Source organism: Boleophthalmus pectinirostris, unplaced genomic scaffold (assembly GCF_026225935.1).
Source record: "Boleophthalmus pectinirostris isolate CB_2022bp ecotype Guang Dong unplaced genomic scaffold, ASM2622593v1 HiC_scaffold_22, whole genome shotgun sequence".
NCBI classification, from domain to species: Eukaryota; Metazoa; Chordata; class Actinopteri; order Gobiiformes; family Gobiidae; genus Boleophthalmus; species Boleophthalmus pectinirostris.
Window position 1 is genome coordinate 35,144,244 of NW_026571190.1, and position 26,163 is coordinate 35,170,406.

Consider the following 26,163-nt stretch of genomic DNA (forward strand, 5'->3'; position numbering starts at 1 on the left):
AAAAGGTCTGGACTCAGTTTTGAACCATAAGATTCCACCTTTCTCTTTCTCTCACTTTAATGTTGGACCATGACAGAGAAACAGTTGTCTGGGATGGTCACAGATGGTTGGATCCACATTCTCTGGCAGTCGCTTTCTAACAAAATGCCATCAAAATAAAACTAGACAAAAAATAAGACAGGTAAAGTCCTTTTAAACGTCTCTGTATAGTGAGTGAATTTCCTGATGATATAATCGGACCAGACAATGCGTGGTGCCGTCGTCTTAGCCAAAAACTCTCCATGACAGAATGAATTTGGATTGAGCAGTTTTCTGTCATAATAGATCACTGTTTGCCAAAGACTCCAGTAACATTTTTATTTCTTACGTGCCAAAGATACAGAACCTTTTGTATCAAAGTGAAGAAGAAAAACCAAGCTGGGCAAAGGGGTCACGCAGAAGGTGGATTTACTCGTGAACTCTACAATGGTGTTTCACAAAGAACTTTAGAAGTTATTGTTATTTTCAGCCTTGCTTCACAGGAAACAAAAACAGCATGGAAGAAAAATAAGAGAAGAGTGAACAGAGAAGACTGGTTACACTGGAAAAAACTAAAATCTAGTCAAGTTAAGATGAGTTGAATTAAGAAAGTTTTATCATGATTTGAGTAAATTTCGATATTTTGTACTTAAAATATAGTACCGTATTTTCTGCACTATTAGGGGCTCTGGATTATAAGACGCACTGTCATTAAATGGTCAATTTTCGAACTTTTTTCACAAATAAACTGCACCGGACTTTAAACGAAACACAACAGTTGGATGGGTCAATGGGACTTTGTTTGTCGTGTTCACGGTGACTCTGGGCTTTGTTCAGTTGTGGCGTGTAGGGAGGGTGCTGTCTGGGACCGCTGGATTGTCGGCGTGTTCGCAGTGACTCAGTTGTTCAGTTGTGTGTCTAGAAGTGGCACATTGCACTCGCTTTTTCGGTTCGTTCCTTCATTCCGTTCCTCGTCTGTGTGGAGTGATGAGTGTGTCTGCGGGTGTTTTTTTAAATTACAATATTACTGCATCTAAAATGTAAGACATTACACGACTATTGCAGCACTTTTAAGTTACCGCAATAGTAGCTCCGGAGTATAAGTTGCACCAGCCAAATGAAGAAGAAAAAAACATATATAAGTCACACTTTTTTGGAGAAAATTATTTAAAAAAATCAGAGACCAGTAACCGACATTTCATCTTAAAAGTCAAATTTTAGTAATAACAATAGAACAGAGAACAACAGACTGTTAACGTCACATATGAACAGTTCTTCAGATAAACTATAACATAAACAACAGAACAGAACAAGTTTACCAAACTCTCCATCTCACTCCAAATCACTAAATCCATTCAATTCTTCATCCTCGGTGTCACTTCTGAGCAACTCCACGACCTCCAGAGGTAAACAGAGCGCCGCTTCCTCTTCTGTGTCGCTGTCGTCAGACTCAGCATCAGTTCCAGGTTAGAATTATTCCGGTCTTTCTGAATCCCGACAGGATGGTTTTGGTGTCACTGAAGTCCAGGCTTTGTCCATCCATCCAGTGATTTCCAGGAAAGTTTCACGGCGCACGATTCTGGTTACCGTGAAGCTGTGTTCTCCATCCTCGCCTTCCGCCAGTCCCTCACAAGTTTCTCGCTCACCCCAAACTTTCTTTCTGTTGCTCGATTACTGTTTTCGGCTGAATATTTCACTACTTCAACAGGACAGCGGCTTTTTCTGCGCAGTAGAGTCAAGTGACAGTGGTACAGGAGGAACAGGAGCAGCAGATACTGACACTAAAGACTAGAGCCTCTCACAGCTGTCAATGTGAAAATCTGAATATCTAAGTCGTACCGGAGTATAAATCACAGGCTTGAAAAACGCAAAAAATCTGAAACCACCCTCCAGAGTGGAAAAGTTGAATACGCTCCGCCGTAGTGTTTCCGTCTACACTGCCCAAGACGCAAAACTCTGGTCAGATCTGCTCACGTCGCGTACACGTTTACGTCACATACATACAGTACACAGAAACCTGGCATGCATACTCAATTGAATTCCATACATTTTTGCGTCACCTGTATGCACGCAGAAAAAGTGGAATAAAAAGCGCAAAACGCCTTTTTTTGCATCTTCTGTTCAGATCATCATCATCATATAAACGCAGCCTAATAGTCATTTTTTAACTTAACTAGATATTGCTTTTTGCAGTGTAGTACAGCGGTGCCCAAACTCTGCCCTCGCTCTGTGAAGAAACTTTGGATATCCCTGGCTGAGTTGGTATAACAGTGTGAACTTTAGCGGGGCCAGGGAGAGCACATGGCACACACTCACTCCACCGCTGGTCAAATAGCAATTTCTTCTCTACATATGCACAGCCCGAGAGCAAATCGACATTTATGAACCCAACTCGGTCAAAGTCATATTAGCTCGGAGATTCACAGTAGGGTGTTGCCTTCTACCGCGGCGGACAATGTACAAGATCCTGTGTTCAAAAATAAAATAAAATAAAAACGTAGTAGTATTTTTTGAAAGATGTCGTGTAACTTTTCTAGTGGACGGTCTGTCGGACGCTTTTCTTCATTATTGCTTTGTCTAGAACAGGGGTGTCAAACTCATTTTGGTCCGGGGGCCGTATCCAACCGACTTTGATCCCAAAGGGGCCGGATCAGAAAATCTCATGTCATATAAACCCCAAAAATAACAATAAGTTCAAATATTTGTGCAGAGAAACACAAAATCTATTACACAAATCTTTTTTAAATTGATGAACTCTTTCTTATTTTATTATATTATAATATTATGAACAACCTGAAACTTTAAGAAAAATTCAATTTCAACACAATGTTTTTTAACATGAACTTGTGTGCAAACAGGAATAAGTGAATTTTTCTTGGAAAATCCTGCATTCTGTGTCCACCTTTCTCATTTTTGACATTTTGTTGATGAGGGTGTCACGGTCAACAGTCAAAACGATCGTCCTTTAAGAGCGTTTGGAAAGAGACAAGTCTTCATTTGTGCTGCTCTGGTGGGAGGGGCCACGTACAGAGACACTGGAGACGCTGCTGTGGTAAGCGACGCAGAAAATTACCAATATTTTAATAGAAAATATAATAAAAATATTTTAGTAGAAAATCACCCAAGGGCCACATTAAAGGTCTTGGAGGGCCGGATCTGGCCCCCGGGCCTTATGTTTGACACCTGTGGTCTAGAATGTTTCACAGTATTGTCTGTCTTCATGGAGGCCAAACTAGATCAAGTTACAGGTCAGATCTGTGGAGAGGCGACCCCGCTCACAGTCAGAATGATGTTTTTTCCATGTATTTCTGAGCTCTAAAACCACCTGAAATTGAATAAACGTAAAGTAGAGCTGTTTAACGGGGTCAAGCAGGTAACAGACCCTCCACCAGAAAAGTTGCGCAATACACCTTTAATGTTTGATGTTTAAATCTAAAGAAAGTTGAATGACACGAATCTAACCACAGAGAAATGTCAAAAGAGACAGACCTGGAGGTGTCTGTCAGACTGATGCAGAGGAGGGAAAACTCCACCACAACAAAAGTAAAAAACTTCCACTATTGAATCAGAAGAATGTGTCCAAACATGTATTTAAAGCTTTATTTAAGTCAAAAAAAAAAGCTCAAAATTATTTCTAGATTTGTGATGAGACCTTTTCCTGTTCTCATCTCGACAGATTAATGTGCCATCGACCATTGTAAGATTTTTGTAATAGTTTGAATGGTTTTTAATGTGATGTAATGTGAAACTTGCAGATTACTTTTTAATTTAACATTCAACTAAACATAACTTCAATTGGAACATCTTTTATTTTCGTGTTCATAGATAATTTATTGACGTCATTATGACCTTAGCACGTACAGTCAAGTTCTGTTCCTCTATGCTAAAATTTTAACTTAAGTTTTTTAAGTTTTTAATTTTAAAAAGCCTGATATAATTAAAAACTTCAATAAGATGTGTCAAAAGTTTAGCTCATTCACTTAACATTGAGCAGAGTGTCAAAAATGCATTATGTTTTATCCTTCATAATATTAGAAGAATTAGAAAAGTTACAGGTAGACAGCTTAGTCTTAAAGATGGCTGTGTGACCAGACTGTTTCCATGGATACATCATTACTCGGCCTGGAATGTTCCACAGTATGGCATTAAACAGCTCAGTCTTACAGTACAGTGAGTGCGTTTACATGCACATCAGAAGCTCGGATATGATCGGGTTTTTTGAGTATCCCGGTTTCTTCGTGGTGCATGTAGACGCAGTATCCCGGTTACTGCAACATAAAGTTGAGTGCGCATGCGTCCAAAAGACAAACACTTTCCAGTCTTTTCACCGCAACAGTAGCGACATAAATAAAGTGACCAACATAAATAAAGTGATCGACATAAATAAAGTGACCGACATAAAGTGACCAACAAAAATAAAGTGAACGTACATGAGTGAAATGACTGTAAAATAAAGAGCTGCGCTAAACCTGCACACGTACAATCTTCACTCGTACGACTGATCGCTGAAAAGTTAAAACATGAACTATCTCCTGTACGATACACGCACAGAACAGACTCACCATCATTAGCACCTCCTGTCACAAAAAGAACACACATAATCCACTGAGTCGTGTCCTTTAGTCCGAAATAAGCTGAACTGCATCAGCAGCACAAGGAGCGAGCTGTTTTTAACATTACTAACAGTTCATGCAAATGAGCCATGCGGTTTTAAGTTTTGTTTCTGTAAAATGTGAACAAATGTGCACAAAGCTGAATTATCTGATCAAACGGGCTCATGTGGCTCTACAGTGTTTATGGTTTATATGTTGTAAAGTTGAGTTTATTTATGCAGAAGATTTTAATGAAGAATCTGTTTGGTTTGATCTGTGCAGTGGATTGTGGGATATCTCATAGCTCATCACCGCTGGTTAAACCTCCCGAGCTTCCTCTGCTAAAGGAGCTCATGGTTTGTATTTTTCCTGGTTTATTAAATTGATTTAAGTTAATTTTTGCACTTGTGCATTCGTAAGATTATGTCAAGAAACCGCGATACTCCTTTTGAACATGTACACAGAGATATGATTATCCCGGTTTCTCACCGCGCAGTAAACGCAGTATCCCAAATACTGACATAACTGGGATATGGCTAATAACCGGGATACTGATGTGGATGTAAACACTCTCTCTGTGACAGAGGGATGTTGATGCTGAAGGTGAGTCTGTTCTGTGTCTGTGTCGCGATGTTTTCAGAGATCAGATGTGTGCAGGTTTATCGCAGATGCAGCGAGAACGGGAATGAAAATTATAATTCTTTGCGGGAGCGAGTGGAGCAGGACTGTACAGTGTGGGACTGTGTCCTAACAACACATAAAAACAGATTTTATAATAAGGCAACTCACTTACAGAAACAGTAAAGTTAGAGATTAAAAATGCGATTAAAAAACATAACGCGCTATATGACTGTAATTAATTAATCGCACCCCTAATTTTAGCCAAGTGTGATGGATGAATTTAACAAATTGTTTATAGAACAAATCATTCTGCACTGGAGCTCTGTAACACTTTATTTTGTAATTGTGTTTTTATACATATTTTTTGCACATAATGTGGATGAATGAAATGTGAAATGTGGAACCTGCCTCTCAAATCTGCAAAGCAAATTTACCTACGAATACGAGTACGAATAAAGCAACCTAACCTAAAATACCTAGAAAAACAGGCATTCTGACTGAAAGGTTTAATACCAAGGGAGAAAAGCACTCGACAGACCCTCCACCAGAAAAGTTACACAATGCACGTTTAAGTCCTTCACTGACGCTTGCTTTTGAAGGCTGTAATAATCACCTAGACATTATGCACAACAATAAGAATGCAGTAGTAGCGTTTTCATTGAAATGCAGTTTTTCTTGTGGGAGAATAATAGCACCACTGCGTTGACCTTTGCAGCGCGAGGGGTCCATCTTAACATCCCCTTAAACATAATAGCTAATAATTTCAGCCCATTACCGAGCTTGGCTGGGGAGAGTTTTTGTGGTGAAATCTGAATAGTCGCTATAAGCAAGTCTCAAATGCCGCAATTAATTATGTAACAAGTCTGAAAACACCAAAATATCCTGCATTATGTGTAAAACCTGGTGTTTAGATCTCAACAAAGCTGCTCTGAAATGCATGAGATTCTTGTGTTAGATTAACGGTTCACACTGACTGACTCTTGTTTCATTCACACATGTTTGAGTAGCTCTTTATTATTAGTCTGTCTACATTTCCAAAGCTCAAAATGCTCAGTTCCACCTTGTGACGTCAGGAAGTGGTAGTTTTCAAGTTAACAGCGACCCTTTTTTAATATTTATACTTTTTATTTATTCAGTTTTTCAAGTTTTGTGTAATAAAGAACAAACAAAGCTTGGGGCACGGTAATAAAGATGTTGAAGGGTGAATCAAGTCTCTTTTTGTTTATTTTTCAACCATTTTGTCTAGCGTTTAATGAAGAAATGTCCTTGAGTCGCAAAAAAAGTCAGTCGTTCCATGGAATATGTTTGTTTTTTAATAATGTCTAGTCCCTGATTCACTGACGGTGGCTCTTAACAGCTCCTTTTACCTTTAATGGAGTAGAGATTGGGAAGTTCAAGACTAAAATCATCCGAATGATTACAGTGAAGGTGTGTGGAGTTTAAAAACAAAGTGGAGCACTTCTTGTATTACCACATGACATTACAAAGTGGAACAGAGTGGTTTCCGTTTGAGAGAAGAACTCAGCCTAAATACTGTATGCAGGATTTGTGAGTTAAATATGTGAAAGAAACAAAACACAGCTCCAGGTCTGTTTTTGATGAGGTAACAACATTCTATCTTAAAGTTCGCAAGAGTTAGTTTTGTAACTGTATTGTCTGGGCTATTGCGTGCGCTCCTAAGCCTCCAACTCCATCAAAAAACAACTGCACGCCACAATCCAGAGCGCCCTATGCATGAATTCACTCAGGTGTCCCAGCACAACTTCAGTAAACTACAAAGCCGCACCACCCACAGCGCACGCAAACACACACGGAGCAGACAGCGACCGCGCAACAATAAACACCCGCAGCCACACTCATCACTCCACGAGGACGAGGAACGGAACGGAGGAACGAACCGAAAAAGCGAGTGCAATGTGCCACTTCTAGACACAACTGGACAACTGAGTCACTGCGAACACGCCGACAATCCAGCGGACCCAGACAGCACCCTCCCTACACGCCACAACTGAACAAAGCCCAGCGTCACCGTGAACGCCAAAACAAACAAAACCACTCACTAGACTTCACCGGGTCTAAAATGTCATCAACTTCGGGTTCGTCAGTTTCGATGTAAAAGTCTGGTGCGGATTTATTTGTGAAAAAAGTTCTAAAGAAAATAGACCATTTAAAATGACAGTGCGTCTTATAATCCAGAGCGCCTAATAGCCCGGAAAATACAGTAATCTAAAGCAGGGGTCATCAAACCTTTTTTCTCTGGGGTCCACATTATCGCTCCTGACTGTGATGGGGCTGGGGTCGGGTCGGCCGTATAACAGAATTGTTTGACCCTGACGACGCAGATTATATTCTTTGAAAACCGCCACACTTTCTTTACATATCAGACAAACTGCACGGTCCTTACACTGAACAAAAAAAATAATCAGTCGTCCATTGTTCTTTGAAAACTCTGCACTCTCTGTCAACTTTTCGTACTTTAACACTCTCCATTTTACTGTCTTTAACTGCACTACAGAACTCTGCACTTTCACTGTTTGATCTCGAGCTTGTCAGGTGAAAAAGATTCGTCGGCAAATGTAAATATGTCAATATAGTTTAATATAAATACTTCATATAAATATAATTTTTGAATTGAAAAAAAAAATAAAAAATCAACCATTTCTTGAACCACTACTTTGTACTTTTACTTGAGAATATTATTCTGAAGCAACATTACTCTAAAAGCTTAAAACTTACACTGTGTAACTTTTTGGTTGGGGGTCTGTCACCTGCTTGTTTCTATGGATTTGACATTGATCTGTCTGGAATGTTCCACAGTGTGACATTAAACCGCTTTAAACCTTCTATTTATTAGGTTACGGTGGTTTTATAGCTCAAAAATACCTAAAAAAACCAAGCATTCTGACTTTGAGTGGGTCACCTCTCCACAGATCTGCCTCGTAACTTGGTCTGGTTTGGTCTCTATGAAGATACAAAGGTTTAATGCCATACTGTGAAACATTCCAGACAAGGCAATAACATCTCCATGTAGAAAATCATGAAACCACCAGAAAAATTACACAATCCACCTTTTAGTACGATTTTTGTCTACTTTATCCTCCTCTGGAAATAAAACCATGAAAGAAAATCAAAAGTGGATTCCAGCGACGTTGTGAAATTACAAAAGAGCCAAATGATGATGGCGTGTTGTGTTTTGTGCGCGCCAAACACCTGCGCTGGAAATCTGCAAACACGAGGCAAGAGTCTGTGAACTCATCGGCGCCCGTACAGTCAGCTGAGCATCGCGCAATTATTCTGACCCGGGATCAGCAGCAGGAAATGAAAAGCATAAAAAAGAGGGTATAGGGAGAAGGGGAGGATGGCCATGGGGGCATATTTCCAGACACTGCTGCATAGATGAGGAGGAAGGAGTCTGGAGAAAAGAAATGGTGCAACATAACATCTTGATTGTGTATAGTGCCAGGACCAGCTGTGCTCTGACTGTGAAAAGACTCGAACAGAAACAGGCGCTTGTGTTAATGGAACTGCACCGAGTATTAGCCAGATGAAGAGGTAAATGGTAATTATCGACGTCGCTGCGGGTGTTCTACATGTATCGCTATAAGGGGAATGTTCAGCAGTTACCACGGTGGCACTATTCACACACAAGTCAAGAAAAAATACTTAAAGCGCCCATCTCGTGCAAAATCAACTTTTCAGAGCTTTCTACCTTCTAAGAGTGATGTGTGGGCCTTGTATATGTTGCTGAATTGTGTTTTTTTAGATTGATTCTGTGTTTTTTTTAACAAATAGCAGCATATTTCTGCCACCCTCCAATGTGACAACAAATTAAAGGTGCTACAACGATGACGCGGCAGCTACACCTATGACATTTGACGTGGCAGAAAGCGCTTCACACCCGACCCCCTCCCCCGCTTCACCGCCTTAGCCCCACCTCCTCCAGTGTACACGATATAATAAGTTTATCTACTAGTGTTTATTAATACTTTACCAATCAGTAATGTTCAGCTGATGTGGACTCGGTGCTTGAGCTTCATGCACCTCAAAGTCCTCGTCCGATTCCGGGTCCAACACATGCGGCTGAACGCGCTGTATCACCATGATGAATAAAAGTTTATTCCTACAACTATCAGGGTGCACGTCTGTCTCCCCCTCCCTCCCTGAGATGGACGGAGGAAGGGCGGCTCACTCAGAGCCTACGTCACGTTTGGAGGGCGGAGCCTGTGCTTTCTCAGGACGGGCGGGGGGATGAGCAATAGTCGGTCTTTCATAGTTCCTGGTCTGTGACTGTCTCCAAGAAATCAGTAAGATTTCATAACTATTGTGTGATGAATGTTCCAAAACCCAAACTGTGCTTGTTTATGTGCAGAAGATAGAATGTGAAGAGTTATTTTTGCATGAGATGGGCCCTTTAAAGAGGTGGAAATCTGGGACAATTGTAGACCTAAAAATATGCACCACTCTCTTCCATTTTTGTTGTGGCATATGAAACATAAAGGGAAGTTAATAATTTTAGTGATTTTCACTGTAAATTTGAATTGATTAAAAAACTTAGGTTTGGCTCTAGTATTCTAAATTGTTTAAAACATTTATTGTTTTAATCATATTTACATACAGTAGGGCCTAATGGCATTTTTGCATACATTCTAGCTATGTTATGTCATCTAGTGATGGGTATTCCAGTTTTGTTTTGTTTTTTTGGAGAACGGCTCGGCTCACTAAAGCATGGCTCTTTCGGCTCCCAAGCGACTAGATTGTTTTGTTGCAAGCAGGACTACCAGAACTGAACAGGACTATGTCGGGACTCGGTTTCTATCTTTCTCCTGCACTCGAGCCCAAGATTAGTCCTGGTTTATTCATTTTATGCGAACTGCAGCCAAATATGCACTTTTTTTTATCCTATGCACACGGATTTCTGAAAGTTTCGTTTTCACGCTGCTGCTGTCAAACTACGGGTCTACATGGGCATGAAGAGAAAAAGAGGAAAACACGGCTCCCAATAAGGCTCCCGTTGTTCGCTTCAGAGCCGCTTCGATCGCGACCGACCCATAACTTCTAGTAGTAAACTATCGCTATTAGCCTTTAGCCGTAAAACGTACCGCGGTAATAATTATATGCATAAATTGGATCATTCACACGTCTATTCACAGCTCATTTACATATCAATGCTGGTCCATAACAAATATACGATATTTACAATAGACAATAGAAAACAGCCTGTTTATGTGTGGGAGCTACAGAGCTAATTTAACAAAACCTAAACTAGCTTCAAAGTCGATGTATTTCCAACACTCACCGCTCACACAGGCTTCCTCACATCACAAGTTGCACTAATAAATGTCCTTTTAATCCAGACTAAACCGATTTTCCGAAAAAAGAATATAATCTCAGGTTGCGCAGGCCGGGTGTAAACAAACACACGCGAGTGAAGTGACGTACTTGGGGTGTTCAGGGACAGTACAGACACAGACACAGACAAATTACTAGATAAATACTGATGCCTCATTATCTGTCTGTAAATTGGATTAAATGAACTTGTAAGAGTCTAAGCTTTATAACGACATGTGAAATATCGGCCACAGAAGCATTTGGCCGAAACCGATATGTCTCCAGTGCCCATATTGATAATATCAGCTTCGGGCTCTACTCTCTTCCATTTCACAAAAGAAGTTTAATTGTTTAATAGGGGTGTAACGAAATCTAAGTCTGATGATATAATATCATCACGGTACAATATTTATTGCGATATCACGGGAAAGCTCACGATATGGTGGGGAGGCTCACGAGTAGGGATGTAACAATATCCAAATCTCTCTGTACGATATTTTCACGATATACATCTCATGGTACGATATTTATTGCAATATTTTGTGGAGGCCAACAAAACTGTTAATACGCTACTTTTTCCTCTAAAAATGCCTTGACAAGACTTAATCCAAAGATTTAAGACTTAAAAGTGTTAGAACTGTTATTTCTTCTTGTAGTTTACACTGAAATGGAGCAAAGGATCATGGTCTATGTAGTTCTCTGTTTTTTTTTTTTAGCTATTGCTGCACCATAACTATTAATTTACGCAAACAGACTTGTAATTCGATATATTGTGATGGTCCACGATATTACTGTGAGAACTTTAACAATACGATATCACAATATTTCAGTTATTGTTGCATCCCTATTGTTTAACTCAAGACATATATTTTTTGGACTATGAGGCACACTTAAAATCCTTTTAATTTTGTCAAAAATCAACAAGTGCGTCTTATGTATTAGTTCTGGTTGTGCTTACTGACCTCGAACCAATTTTATGTGGTACACGGCGCTCCAAAATCTGTCAAAATGTTTTAGTATGATTTTGGCAAGCTACGAAGCCACACCGCATGCTGGATTGTCGAAGCATTATGGGTCCCGGGTACCAAAACAGGGAGGCAACGCCGGACGAGTTACACCACGATCTGCCGGTGGATCGTGGACGCATGGGCTAAGCTTTCAGTCTCAAGTGTCGTCCGAGCTTTCACAAAGGCCGGAATCATCACAGAGAAGCGAAGTAACAGCAAGGAGACTGACGGATAATGACGAGAGGGATCCGGGCTCGATGCCGAAATCGCCCAGCTGTTAAACTCAGACACTGAAGATGAAGAATTTGATGGATTTGTGGAAAAGGAATGAACTAAAAAAAGTGAGCGTATTGTGAATGATTTGAATAAAATTGGACTTATCTGACTGTTTTATGTTAATCTGACGTGCAGCTTTGTAGCTTAACAAAAACAAACTAAAACATTTTGACAGATTTTTGAGCGCCGTGTACCACATAAAATCAGTTCGAGGTCAGTAAACACAACCAGAATTAATACATAAGGTGCACAGGATTATAAGGTGCACCGTTGATTTCTGAGAATATTAAAAGATTTTAAGTGCACAGCGAGGAGAAAATTCAGTTTGTCGACTGGACCAAAGTTAGTTTGTTTGAAGACGTTTCGCAGCTCATCCAAGCTGCTTCTTCAGTTCTGGTCAGATGCTCGTGGACACTTCCGTATATCTGCAGGGAGGAGCTAACTAACTGAAACTAACACACCTACTTGTTTACAGTTTCTGTTGGTTAGCTCGGCCTATTGAACTTCTCTGAGTGTGGGGTATTATTAGCAGAATCATTCGGGGCCATAATGGAGGTTTCACATTTCTGGACCTGACCTGGCTACACCTGTTGTTCTCTTGTTTGTTTTGATTTAGGTTTGAGGATGGTGTTGTAAATTGGAGATAGATGATGTCTGAGGCCTCCATTTCTGTTTAGAGAAGGATTCTCTTTAGCTCCTCCCTACAGATATAAAGAAGTGTCCACCAGCGTCTGACCAGAACTGAAGATGCAGCTTGGATGAGCTGAGAAACATCTTCAAACAAACTAACTTTGGTCCAGTCGACAAACTGAATTTTCTCCTTGCCATGGATTCTACCTGGACGACTGAGGGATTCTTCACACATTTTAAGTGCACCTTATAGTCCGAAAAATACGGTACATGAATGAATGATACTTTGTGCTGTAGGACTTTGCTGTACTGTTACTGATTTGTTGCTGTATTTATGAAGATGAACTGCCAGAGATGTTCATTTTGTCTTCTTATATACTTTAAATTCTTGGGTTCTTTTTAAAGACAATGCAGTAAAGTGTATTTACCTTGTTGACATGTTTCGGCTGCTGTTGCATCTTCAGAACTGTCACCGGTGTTGGTGTTGACGTGTCGTATATCAGCTGTTGTTACTTCCTGTAGGCGTGGTCAGCCTGATGAACCTGGCAGGTCGCTCAGACTGACCACGCCTCCCGGGGGCTCGGGTCATTGGATCAGAAAACAACAAGTTCAAACGCTGGATCAGGGAGGCCACTGAAATCAGGAAACGAGGCACGGACAGCATTAACCGAGATGACGGGGCGTTCCTCTTTTCACACACCTGGGACACCCTCCTCCAGAGAACATCGGGCGACGGGAGGCGTGGTCAGTCTGAGCGACCTGCCGGGTCCATCAGGCTGACCACGCCTACAGGAAGTAACAACAGCTGATAATACGACACGTCAACACCAACACCGGGGACAGTTCTGAAGATGCAACAGCGGCCGAAACATGTCAACAAGATAAATACACTTTACTGTATTGTCTTTAAAAAGAACCCAAGAAGTTGAAGATGAACTGGTTTCATGGGGAGAGAGGCTGTGGGGCTTCTGTCATCTCGTTTTTATACAAGCTCGAACCAGCTTAACTTGATTACCTTTAATAATTAGGAAAAAAATGAGTATTTTCTTGGACTATCTCTACTTCATTACAGCTCTGAGTCATATTCCCCAGATGTGCTTTGACAGGCGCCTCTGTCATGAGCAGCTTTTGTTTACTACGCCATTTGTCTGTTACTTTCTAATATTGTACAATTAGGTGAGCCAAATGAACTGACTCATCTACAGAAAGAGTAAATTCAACCTGACAGCTAAATTGTCAAAGGGTCATGGATTTGATTAAAAATAATACGTATTTTGTCTTGTTTCTCACGTATTTCATTATTGCGAAACACAATTTAATGACAAAAACTCTGCCGACCGTTCGTCAAACTCATCCAGTCTGGAAAACAAAGTGACCCTTTCCATCTTTATTATTATTATTATTATTATTATTATTATTATTATTATTATTATTGGAGTTTCAAATTGACTTATAGCACTGCATTATTCATTCATGTTGGCTTCATAAAATTACATCAACTGTGCACTTTACTACACAAACAAAACATTTCTGCACATGTGAGTTCGAGAAATGTTATGAAGCTTTGGGGTTGTCAAAAGTATCAAAAACTAGATATTAAGATGAAAACTAATATCAAACTAGATATAATTTAAGCAGATGTTCACACAAAAAAACAAAAAAAACAAAAACAAATTTGGCCTTTCCTCAAAAATTTTAGAATTGTTTTGATCTTTACTGTAACTAATATAAAACCACAGAGGAACTTGAAAAGGTCTAAACCAGGTCTATTGTGTTGGAAGTCAGTGGTCCCCAAGCGCCATGTTCTGGTTTAGTCCTGGTTTTAGACCTGGTTTTAGACCTGGTTTAGTCCTGGTTTAAACCTGGTTTAGACCTTGTCCAGTAGTGGTTTAGTCCTGGTTTAGACCTGGATTAGACCTGGTTTTAGACCTGGTCTTAGACAAGGTTTAGACCTGGTTTAGACCTGGTTTTAGACTTGGTTTAAATCTGTTTTAGACCTGGTTTAGACTTTGTTTTAGTCCTCGTTTGACCTGGTTTAGTTCTGTTTTAGACCTGGTTTAGAGCTGGTCTAGTAGTGCTCTAGTAGTGGTTTATACCTGGTTTTAGAGCTGGTCTTAGACAAGGTTTAGACCTGGTTTAGATCTGGTTTAGACCTGGTTTTAGACCTGGTTTAGTCCTGGTTTAAAGCTGGTTTAGTTATGATTTTAGACCTGGGTTTAGACCTGTTTTAAACCTGGTTTTAGATCTGGTTTAGACCTGTTTTAGACCTGGTTTTAGATCTGGTTTAGACCTGTTTTAGACCTGGATTAGGCCTGTTTTAAACCTGGTTTTAGACCTGGTTTAGACCTGGTTTAGTCCTGGTTTAGTCATGGTTTTAGTTCTAGTTTAGAGGCGCGGCACACAGGCGAATGGGAGGGTATATTTTGCCCTTTTGCGGCTGGGTACACCACCTAAGCCTAGTTATTTATCCTAACATTACTAAACAGCCCACAGTCTGGTACTGGTCCGTGGCCCGGGGGTTGGGGACCCCTGTTGTAAATTAGATTCTATTGTCTAAAAAACATGTATTTTTGTTGTTATTTCTTTATCAGAATGGACTTTGAGTATCAACGGGCCCATATTAAACTATTTTCTGATCTATGTTATAATGTTTCCTCATCATGTAGGGGCTGAGTTCTTCTCTCAAACAAAAGCTCCACCTTGTGAGCTCATTAGGTACAGGAAGTGCTTCCACTGTGTTTTTAAACTCCATACACCTTCACTAGAATTATTTGGATGATTTCAGACGAACAAAAGGCAAAATGTAGCTGTTAACTTGAAAACTAACACCAGGACCAGAGCATTTTGAGCTTTGGAGATGTAGACAGAGTAATAATGAAGGATTTCTCAAATATGAATAAAACAAAACACAACTCCAGGTCTGTTTTTGATCTGGTAACAACATTATAACATAACTTGAAGCTCAAAAGAGTCAAGTTTACGTAATATAGGACCTTCACGCATATCCCATAATTGCAAAATCAAGACCATTTTAGTATTGCGACAGCATTCAGCCCCAGCACTCCAATCATCTTTAAATCAGCCACAGTTCTCCGATCCACCTTGTAATGTCACTCACGCTATACTCAACGCATTCACCTTGGATTACGCCCCAGTAAAAGACGTAAACAAAACAGCAAAACAGATTTTAGAGCTGTCAAACCAGACCACTATTTATAAATGTGCAACTTACTTCTGGCAATCACGTCAAGCGTTCATGAAAGGATACGGCGCTCACTTTATCCCGGAAAGACTCATCGGATGTTTCACCGTGAAATAGAAATATATGACTGCTGACTGGCCTTTCAGTTTTCCATAAAATAATAATATGACTCTTGTGTGTACTGAGTGTTTGTTTCCTTTGTTTTTGATGACAGTGTCCTTTGACTGAAGCGTGGGTTTGACCTCATTATGACCCCTTTCTCATTTAATATTTATAATCACCAGTTTAAAGCACAGGGGGAGTGAATAATGAAGAAATGACACGCAAACAAAGCATTTTAAATTGCATAGTACTCGATTGCATGTTGAAATGTCATGAAAATGTAAAGCAATTATGTTTAAAGGTTTTACATTACACAAACTTGAGCTTTGAGCCATGTTGATGAGTTTTATTTCATCCACACATGTTTGAGTAACCCTTCATTATTAGTCTGTCCTCATCTCTAAAGCTCAAAATGCTCTGTTCCACCTTGTGATGTCATGTAGTGATCATTTTCAAGTTACCTTTTACCATGGGTGTAGTGGGTGTGGTACGTGGGGGTACGGCATCCACCCACTTCTCCAGACAAGAGATATTAAAAAAAAAAACAACTAGAAAAGCACTCAGAGAGCGCAGACCTCCGCCAAGGACTACCCCCATTTTTTATATAAATTGCGATAAAATCAGTCTTCTGGATCAGATCCGGATCAGCCTTTGGAATATGAAAGAGGATCCCATTGTCCATCCCTGAGTCAAATTTCATGGGGTTTGGTCAATAATTAACCGAGATATTGAGAAACAAAATTTTTGGCCCCATTTACCACAATGTTAACTAAAATTTCAAAGTGATCCAGAATCCAGGATTTCTTCCGGATCACCCCCAAAATGAAATCAGTTCTTCCTTTTCACATTTCCAACAAATCCTGAAAATTTCATCAAAATCGGTCCATAACTTTTTGAGTTATGTTGCTAACAGACAAACAAACAAACAACAAACAAACAAACAGACAAACGCCGGCAAAAACATAACCTCCTTGGTGGAGGTAAATATAAAATAGCTACAACTTAAATGTCAAACTGGAGCTTTAGCAATGGTGAAAATAAACTGCATAGGCTCATGATATCTGCAGGACTGTCCTATAAAGACCTGAGACATGAGGGACCAGGACTGCACCAGGACTAAAACAGGACTAAAAGAGGTCTAAACCAGGTTTAAACCAGAACTGAACCAGGACTGAGCGTCAGGACGGGGCCGGAGGTGCACCTGCATAGACTGTCTGGTGACTGCAGGCGAAAGGACCGGTGCAGAGCTCCGCCCCACGGGGCTAAAAGCCGTCACCCGATCACGCTTTGCGGACACCCTGCTCCATGGACTCGGGGTTCTCTCTCTCTCATTCTTAAGTTCAAGATTAGTCCTGGTTTAGGTCTAGTTTAGATCTGGTTTATTTGTGGTTTGGTCCTGATTTAGTCCTGGTTTAGACCTCGTTTAGACCTGGTTAAGTCCTGGCTTAGTCCTGGTTTTGTCCTGGTTTAGTCCTCGTTCAGTCCTGATTCAGTCCTAATTTAGACTTGGTTTAGACCCGGTTTAGTCCTGGTTTAATCCTGGTTTAGGCCTTGTTTAGATCTGGTTTAGTCGTGGTTTTGGTCCTGTTTTAGTCTTGGTTCAGACCTGGTTTAATCCTGGTACAGTCCTGGTTCGGACCTGGTTCAGTTCTAGTTTAGTTCTGGTTTAGACCTGGTTTAGTCCTGTTTTAGTCCTGGTTCAGTCCTGGTTTAGGCCTAGTTTAGATCTGGTTTAGTCGTGGTTAGGTCCTGTTTTAGTCCTGGTTTAGTCCTGGTACAGTCCTGGTTCGGACCTGGTTCAGTTCTAGTTTAGACCTGGTTTAATCCTGGTTCAGTTCTGGTTTAGTCCTGGTTCATGATAAATAAAAAACAAACAAACAAACAAACAAACAAACAATCTATCAGACACCTATGTGTATTTCAGCATGTCAGTTTGAGTATATAACATTTGGGGTGGAGGTGTGTGTGTGTGTGTGTGTGTGTGTGTGTGTGTGTGTGTGTGTGTGTGTGTGTCGGGGGGGTTCATCACATCAATGACGTCACGAGTTGCGAACCCCCACTTCAAAGTCCCCACGTCCTCACCGCTGCCTTTTACCTTTAGTTCATTACAGACTGACAGTTCCTGTAGTTGTGAACAGGAAGTCGATGCCTGCGTCTTTAGTACTGAGCCGTGAGCCGTAGATCAATACTGAATTGACGGGTTGAAACGGGACCATACGTTAATAATTCAGTGGTGCTTCGCTCACTTCAGAATATGTTAAGCACCTGGATCAAGTCACATAATGAGCTACAAATATTATTCTACTTAATTAAAAAACTAAAAACCTGCAGCTCTCTGGTGAACTGTTTTGAGACGCTGCACCTCATATAAAATTCAAAATGAGCCTGTTGCCATTTCTCAACATCTGAAATATTGTCTAATGAGCAGGTCCGTCAACACAAACTTTGGGGCCCGGGGCAAGAAGCCTTTTACTGTTGTGGAATTTCTACTACAAACATTAAAAAGAAATGAAAAGTCACGAACTAAGGAGTCTAATATATTGAGCAACTGAGAGGAAAAGAGTCGTCTGTCCCTAAACTAGAGATGGGCATGATTAGTAGCTTAATCGATAATGGATCATTAAGAATTTCGTCGATTACGTTCATTTTTAAAGGTTGTATGGAGGATTTTTTTTTGTTTTTTTGTTCAAGTGAATTAGCATTAGAGAGATGCAGTAGCCTTGTAATTATGATGACCAAAAAAAAAAAGACAATAAAAATTCATCAACTCTGGACGTGGTGGGGCTAAACATTTGCCAATAGATAACGACACTGCCTCGTTATCTGTGAGCTGACAGGCTGTCAATCAATCCCTACGTTTCTAGCGTAACTGACTTGCCTGCGCCGCCGGTACGTGGTTTACGTACGCCTGTCACGCAGTCCACAGACGCAAGACGCACAGACGCTGTTTACTCCACCAACGCAACAGTTCTTAGCGGCTTTTTTTGACCTATATCTTCCTCGCAGTTCGCACAAAGTTTGTTGCAATGGCGACAAGAATCCAGGAGCAGTTCCTGTTTTTGGTCCTGGTTCAGTCCTAGTTCAGTCCTGGTTTAGTCCTGGTTTAGTATTGGTTTTGTCCGGGTTTAGACCTGGTTTAGTCCTGGTTTAGACCTGGTTTAAACCTGGTTCAGTCCTGTTTTGGTCCTGGTTCAGTCCTGGTTTAGTCTTGTTTTAGTCTTGGTTTAAAAGTGGATTCGGCGTTAATTTTTACTTTAAAGCATTCATTTAACCGGCTGTAATCAGGGCAGTCTCTCGTGATGTCACCAACTACTTGAAACCGCAGAGGCCACTGACGAACGCTCTGTTGATACAAACAAATAATCCGTCTCGGCAGTGAAAAAAGCAAACAAAAAAACAAAACAAAAACAAACCAAAAAAAAAGCCGCTTTAGTGTTTAGTTGCGCTTCAAACAATTCATTTAACTTGCTTTCAGAACTGACAATGGCTCCCGCCTCCGTTCCGAACAACAGACGCCAAAATGTAGATCACAGCTTTGTATTCCCACATGTTAACACAAGACAGAAAAAAAACAAACATTGCTGGCAGCTACTGTAATGTGCACTGGTTTCAACATCTGCGTTCCTTCTCTCCCAGCGCACTACAGTTTGATGCTTGACTTGGTCTGTCAGCTTTGATGGGAAAATATAGTGTATTTAGAAGTGTTAAGCTGTGTGTGTAGGCGGGTGTACTGCTCAAAGGCACGCACTCACCTGAGACTTAAGGTTAGCCGTTCATCTTTTGCCCTCAGGAGGTCGCCTATGGAAAATGTGGCCGTGCCCAGGAAGCAGCTCTGAAAAGGAGAAGAAACGGAAGCTTTTAGTGAGGATTTACGCAGAGGTTAAAAGGTCCAATTACACTGTTTTCTGACATGTTGTAATGTTGTTTCCTCATCACAAACAGACCTGGAGTTGTGTTTTGTTTCATTTTCCACATGTTTAACGCACAAACAGTGTTGGGGAGTAACAGATTACATGTACCAGAGTTATGTAATCAGAGTACAAATTATGAGTAACTGTATTCGGTTACAGTTACTGTTTCAGTGAGTGGTAATTGGATTACAGTTACTTTGTTGAAATAAATGGATTACACAGAGGGATTTTCCTGTTTTCACATTTTGGGCTTTTCCATTTTTTTGTTTGTTTTGTGTGGTTTATTTTTTGTTTGGTAATTCACTCATTGCCGGACACTAAACCAGGTCTAAATCACGTCTAAAACCACGTCTAAACCTAGGTCCAACCCAGCTCTAAACCAGGTCTAAATTTGGTCTAAACCAGGTCTAAACCAGGTCTAAATTAGGTCTAAACCAGGTCTAAACCAGGACTAAAGCAGGACTAAAACTAGGTCTAAACCAGGACTAAAACCAGGTCAAAACTAGGTCTGAACCAGGACTAAACCAGGACTAAAACCAGGTCTAAACCAGGTCCAAACCAGGTCTAAACCAGGTCTAAAACCAGGTCTAAACTAGGTCTAAACCAGGACTGAAACCAGGTCTAAAACCAGGTCTAAACCAGGACTAAAACCAGGTCAAAACTAGGTCTGAACCAGGACTAAACCAGGACTAAAACCAGGTCTAAACCAGGTCTAAAACCAGGTCTAAACTAGGTCTAAACCAGGACTAAAACCAGGTCTAAAACCAGGTCTAAACTAGGTCTAAACCAGGACTAAAACCAGGTCTAAATCAGGTCTAAACCAGGACTAAAACCAGGTATAAAGTAGGTCTAAACCAGGACTAAAACCAAGACTAAAACCAGGTCTAAAACCAGGTCTAAACCAGGACTAAAACCAGGTCAAAACTAGGTCTGAACCAGGACTAAACCAGGACTAAAACCAGGTCTAAACCAGGTCTAAAACCAGGTCTAAACTAGGTCTAAACCAGGACTAAAACCAGGTCTAAAACCAGGTCTAAACTAGGTCTAAACCAGGACTAAAACCAGGTCTAAATCAGGTCTAAACCAGGACTAAAACCAGGTATAAAGTAGGTCTAAACCAGGACTAAAACCAAGACTAAAACCAGGTCTAAAACCAGGTCTAAACCAGGACTAAAACCAGGTCAAAACTAGGTCTGAACCAGGACTAAACCAGGACTAAAACCAGGTCTAAACCAGGTCTAAAACCAGGTCTAAACTAGGTCTAAACCAGGACTAAAACCAGGTCTAAAACCTGGTCTAAACTAGGTCTAAACCAGGACTAAAACCAGGTCTAAATCAGGTCTAAACCAGGACTAAAACCAGGTATAAAGTAGGTCTAAACCAGGACTAAAACCAAGACTAAAACCAGGTCTAAAACCAGGTCTAAACCAGGTCTAAAACAGGATTTAACAGGACTAAATCATGTTGCATGGACCATGTCTCCTCCTTTTCTATCAATAATATTTTTAATACGGTTCAGTAAAGTCTGGACTTTTTTTATTTTCTTTTAGCAGAAAAAACATCTCATGTGAAGGTCTCCTGGTCTTTGCTTCTCTACAGCAAATCAAGTAATCCAAAGTATCCAGATTACGTTACTCACTTTAAGTAATTTAATAGGTTACGTTACAAACTACATTTTAGTGTGTGTAATCTGTAATCTGTAGGGGAATACATTTTAAAAGTAACCTTCCCAACACTGCACACAAATCCTCCATATTTCCACCTGTTTTTAAACTCCATACACCTTCACTAGAATCATTTGGAGGATTTCAGACTTGGAATGGCCAATCTTTACTCAACAAAAGGTAAAATGTAGCTGTTAACCTTAAAACCATCACTACTTGACATCAAAAGCTGGAACAGAGCATTATGAGCTTTGGAGATGTACACAGACTACCGAATTTTTATTTTTTTGACTATAAGGCGCACTTGAAATCCTTCAATATTCTCAAAAATCGACAGTGCGCCTTACCTGCCTGACCTCGAACTGATTTTATGTGGCACACGGCGCTCAAAAATCTGCCAAAATGTTTTAGTACGACTTCGGTAAGCTACGAAGCCGCACAGCTCGATGGATTGTCGGAGCATTACGGCTACTGTAGTTAGGAGCCACGCGGAGTAAAGCCCAATTTACGGTCCTTAGTTTGACAGAAGCTGAACCGCATCAGCCACAAGGAGCGAGCTGTTTTTTCAGAGCTTATAGTTTATGCAAATCAGCCATGTGGTTTTAAGTTTTTTCTGTAAAACGTAAACAAATGTGCGCAAATCTGCATTAAACACATTTTTACTCAATGTATATTTGAGTCGTCCTTGTAGGAAATCCACATTCACCAAGGCAGGGAGACAACGCCGGGCGAATTACGCCACGATCCGCCGATGGATCGTGGACGCCTGGACTAAGGATCAGTCTCGTCCGCTTGTTTCACTTAATGTGCCTTATAATCCAGTGCACCTCATGTATGAAAATAGACGAGAGAATTCAACATTGCTGATATTGCGCCTTATAATCTGGTGCGCCTTATAGTCCAAAAAATACGGTAATAATAAAGGTTAATAAATAATAAAGGTTACTCAAATATGTGTGAAACAAAACACAACTCCAGGTCTGTTTTTGAGAACTGAACAACATTCTAACATGGCTCAAATCTCACACGAGTCCACTTCACCGCATTATAAAGTGTTTTCATGTTATCGTAATTCAGTGAGACTTAAAGGTGCGCTACGTAACCTTTCCGGAGGGGGTTCTGTGACCGTTTTGTCTCCATGGAGCTGATACCGGTTTGCTTAGACCCTTCAACACTTTGGAATCAAATACATCTATCGCAAGGGAGACAAGCAGGCAATGCCACAAATGACAGGTCCGATCTGTGGCGAGGCAGCTCCTCTCAGTGTGGGGCCCATAGATTATAATTTTCATTCTAAGACACAAACACACACACATATATCGGACACACATATCACACACTTCCAAGGCACTCAAAGCGTTTTCTCTCTCATTCAATGTCTCTCTCTTTTTAATTTTATGATGATTATTTATGTTTTGATTTGTTTGTGTTGTGATTTTACTTTGAATTACTGTGTGTACGAATTGTAGCCAGGCTGGTGCCACCTAATACCTCCGCTCAGTTTGATTTCTCTCCAGCGACTAGATCAGGAATCAGAATAAACTAGAGCAGGGGTGTCAAACTCATTTAGGTCCAGGGGCCGTATCCAACCTACTTTGATCTTAAAGGGCCGGATCAGAAAACTCATGTCATATAAACTCTCAAAAATAGCAATAAGTTCAAATATTTGAGAAACACAAATCTATTACAGAAATCATTTTTAATTGATTTTACAAAATATTGTAATATTATGAACAACCTGAAACTTTTAGAGAAAAATGCAATTTCAACACAATGTTTTAACATGAACTTGTGTGCAAATAGGAATAAATCAATTTTTTTTGGAAAACCCTGCCCTCGGCTCCACTTTTCTCATTTTTGACATTTTGCTGATGAGGGTGTCACGGTCAACAGTCAAAACGATCGTCCTTTAAGAGCGTTTGGAAAGAAGTTAAGTCTTCATTTGTGCTGCTCTGGTGGGAGGGGCCACGTACAGACACACTGGAGACACTGATATGCTCAGCACCGCAGAAAATTACCAATATTTTAATAGAAAATATAATTAAAATATTTTTGTAGAAAATCAGCCAAGGGCCAGATTAAAGGTCTTGGAGGGCCGGATCCAGCCCCCGGGCCGTATGTTTGACACCTGTACACTACACGGTTTGCAAGAACATTGGAAGTTGTAGACCGCGCACCAGCCAATCACCGAAGAGCTGTGAAGCCATGACGTGAAACTCAAGCGTCTGTCTGGGTTCCTTTTGTGGTTCAGCACAACAGTAAACAAAGCGTGGAGATGGATGTAGACCACATGTGGAAAGCCCGCCAAGCCATTTTATGTGGCCCACAAGGGGTTTAAAGGTATAATTTATTATTATGTTGTGACTCTTTGCCGCTACTACATCTCCCACAATGCACCGCCGTTGTTTCCCGTGAAGTGACTGCATCTCGCCACTAGAGAGGCCAAGAAAACTCATCAAATTTCCCCCAAAAATGTCCAAGAAAAGAAAAATTGATGCAGAAGGACGACTATTTCATGAATGTTACTGAAGGAGCAGTGTTGGGGAGTAACAGATTACATGTACAAGAGTTACGTAATCAGAGTACAATTTATGAGTAACTGTATTACAGTTACTGTTTCAGTGAGTGGTAATTGGATTACAGTTACTTTGTTGAAATAAATGGATTACATGGCGTTATTTTCACATTTTGGCTATATCCCTTTTTTTTTTGTTTTTCGGTAATTCCACTCATTGCCGGACACTAAACCAGGTCTAAATCTGGATTGAACCAGGACTGAACCCAGGTCTAAACCAGGACTAAAACCAGGTTTAAACTAGATCTAAACCAGGTCTAAACCAGGACTAAAACCAGTGCTAAAACCAGGTCTAAACCAGGACTAAAACCAGGTTTAAACTAGATCTAAACCAGGTCTAAACCAGGACTAAAACCAGTGCTAAAACCAGGTCTAAATCTGGGCTAAAACCAGGTCTAAACCAGGTCTAAACTAGATCTATACCAGGTCTAAAACAGGATTTAAAAGGACTAAACCATGCCCGTGCGGACCGTGTTTCCTCCTCTTCTATCAATAATATTTTTAATTTGGTTCAGTAAAGTCTGGGCTTTTTATTTTTCTTTTAGCAGACAAAACGTCTTATGTGAAGATTTCCTCACCTTTGCTTCTTTACAGAAAATCAAGTAATCCAAAGTATCCAGATTACGTTACTCACCCTAAATAATTTAATGGATTACGTTACAAACTACATTTTGGGATATATAATCTGTAATCTGTAGGGGAATACATTTTAAAAGTCACCTTCCCAACACTGTGAAGGAGTAATGTGAATGTTTTTAACTTTAAACCAAATCTAATCCACTTCATTTCTATAGCACATTTCATAAACAAAACAGTTTCCCAAGTGCTGCACAAAGCTACTTGGAAGGGAGTGGAGAGCTACTGGTTGGAGACCCTTGTCCTACTGTATCGAAAGAACGAAAAGAAACGTTAACGTACATAAGAAGACAAAATGAGCGTATTTTTAGACCTTGCTGCCCTGTAGTAAAGCCCTTTGCTAAATACACGTTTTACTTTTGTTGAGAAGTGTCCGACGAGAACAACCCATCGGTGAAACGGAGGTCAATAAACCCCACCGACTCCAGCCCCCGTTTGCTCAGTGTCACAGAGCCGGACAGATGCACATTCAAGTATCCCACTCTGGCCACGTCTCATTTCTCTTTCCTCGCTTCCTTCTCCTTGATTCCTCTCCTCGAAATGTTGAGGAAGTCGCGCCGTCCCGCCCACAGAGCAGACAAAGCGAGGACAGAGGATATAAACTCTTCGCTGAGACCAATAAAGTCTGATTCTTTTCTCTACGATGTCTGCTCCCGAAGCCTCCCCTTTCCGAGCTTTTTTTTTTTTCCTTCGGGACACTGCTTCATATTTGATTGATTCGAACGTTGAATATTGATTTGAACGTTTGATTGACGGCTGAAAAAAGGAGGGCAATCAGGGAAGGAGGAGGAAGCGAGGAAAGAGAAATGAGACGTGACCTACTGTACACCTCCCGTTTTTCCTCGCCTCAGACAGCGGAGAGGTCTGCGCCCGGCTTCACGTGAGCAAGTACTCGGCTCACCGCAACTAGGTCAGAGCATCCAAGGGCCCACGCTCGCGCTCAAGACTCGAGACAAAACTGAAACTGGCAACGCGGTTTTAAAGTCTAAACAAGATGCTGGAAACAAGATGGGGGGTTTGCAGGTACTTGAGTTATTTTGATTTTAAACTGACGGGGTGCTGCGCAGGCTTGGCGAGGGGGATAAAACAGTATTCTAGCCTGAAGGCAGACAGAGTGACAGCTTAACTCAACACGTAGCAGCAAGTATGAATTTTGTTATCCGCCTTATAAAAACGCGCCTAAATCTCGCTTTTTTTGGTGGCGGTACATCCGGTTAAACGGGGATCCCATTCATGTCAACGGAGAAAAAGCAACGTTTTGCATCTTAAACGTGACATAAAGTCGGTTCATTTACGTAAAATGTTCAATGTTCAATGTTCATGTGCACCAACAAGTCACACTTCACTCTTTAAAGGCTTGAAAACTGCTTTATAGTCAATATTGAACTTATTTACTGTCAAGATTTAGCCTGATTCACAGTGTTGGGGGAGTAACAGATTACATGTACTCAGATTACGTAATCAGTACAAATTATGAGTGACTGTATTCAGTTACAGTTACAGTTTCAGTGAGTGGTAACTGGATTACAGTTACTTTGTTGAAATAAATTGATTACATGGTGGTATTTTCCTGTTTTCACATTTTGGGCGAAACCAGGACT

The 26,163-nt window shown here is 40.6% G+C and overlaps 1 protein-coding gene across 1 annotated transcript in view; it reads right to left on the reverse strand.

Annotated features, from left to right (window-relative positions):
* Positions 1-26,163, reverse strand: part of inpp4b (inositol polyphosphate-4-phosphatase type II B) — a 718,149-nt gene that overhangs the window by 456,079 nt on the left and 235,907 nt on the right. Inside the window, exon 3 of the mRNA XM_055158612.1 lies at positions 19,529-19,608. Coding sequence (XP_055014587.1) covers positions 19,529-19,608 — 80 coding nt within the window. The remainder of the gene's footprint in view (positions 1-19,528; positions 19,609-26,163) is intronic.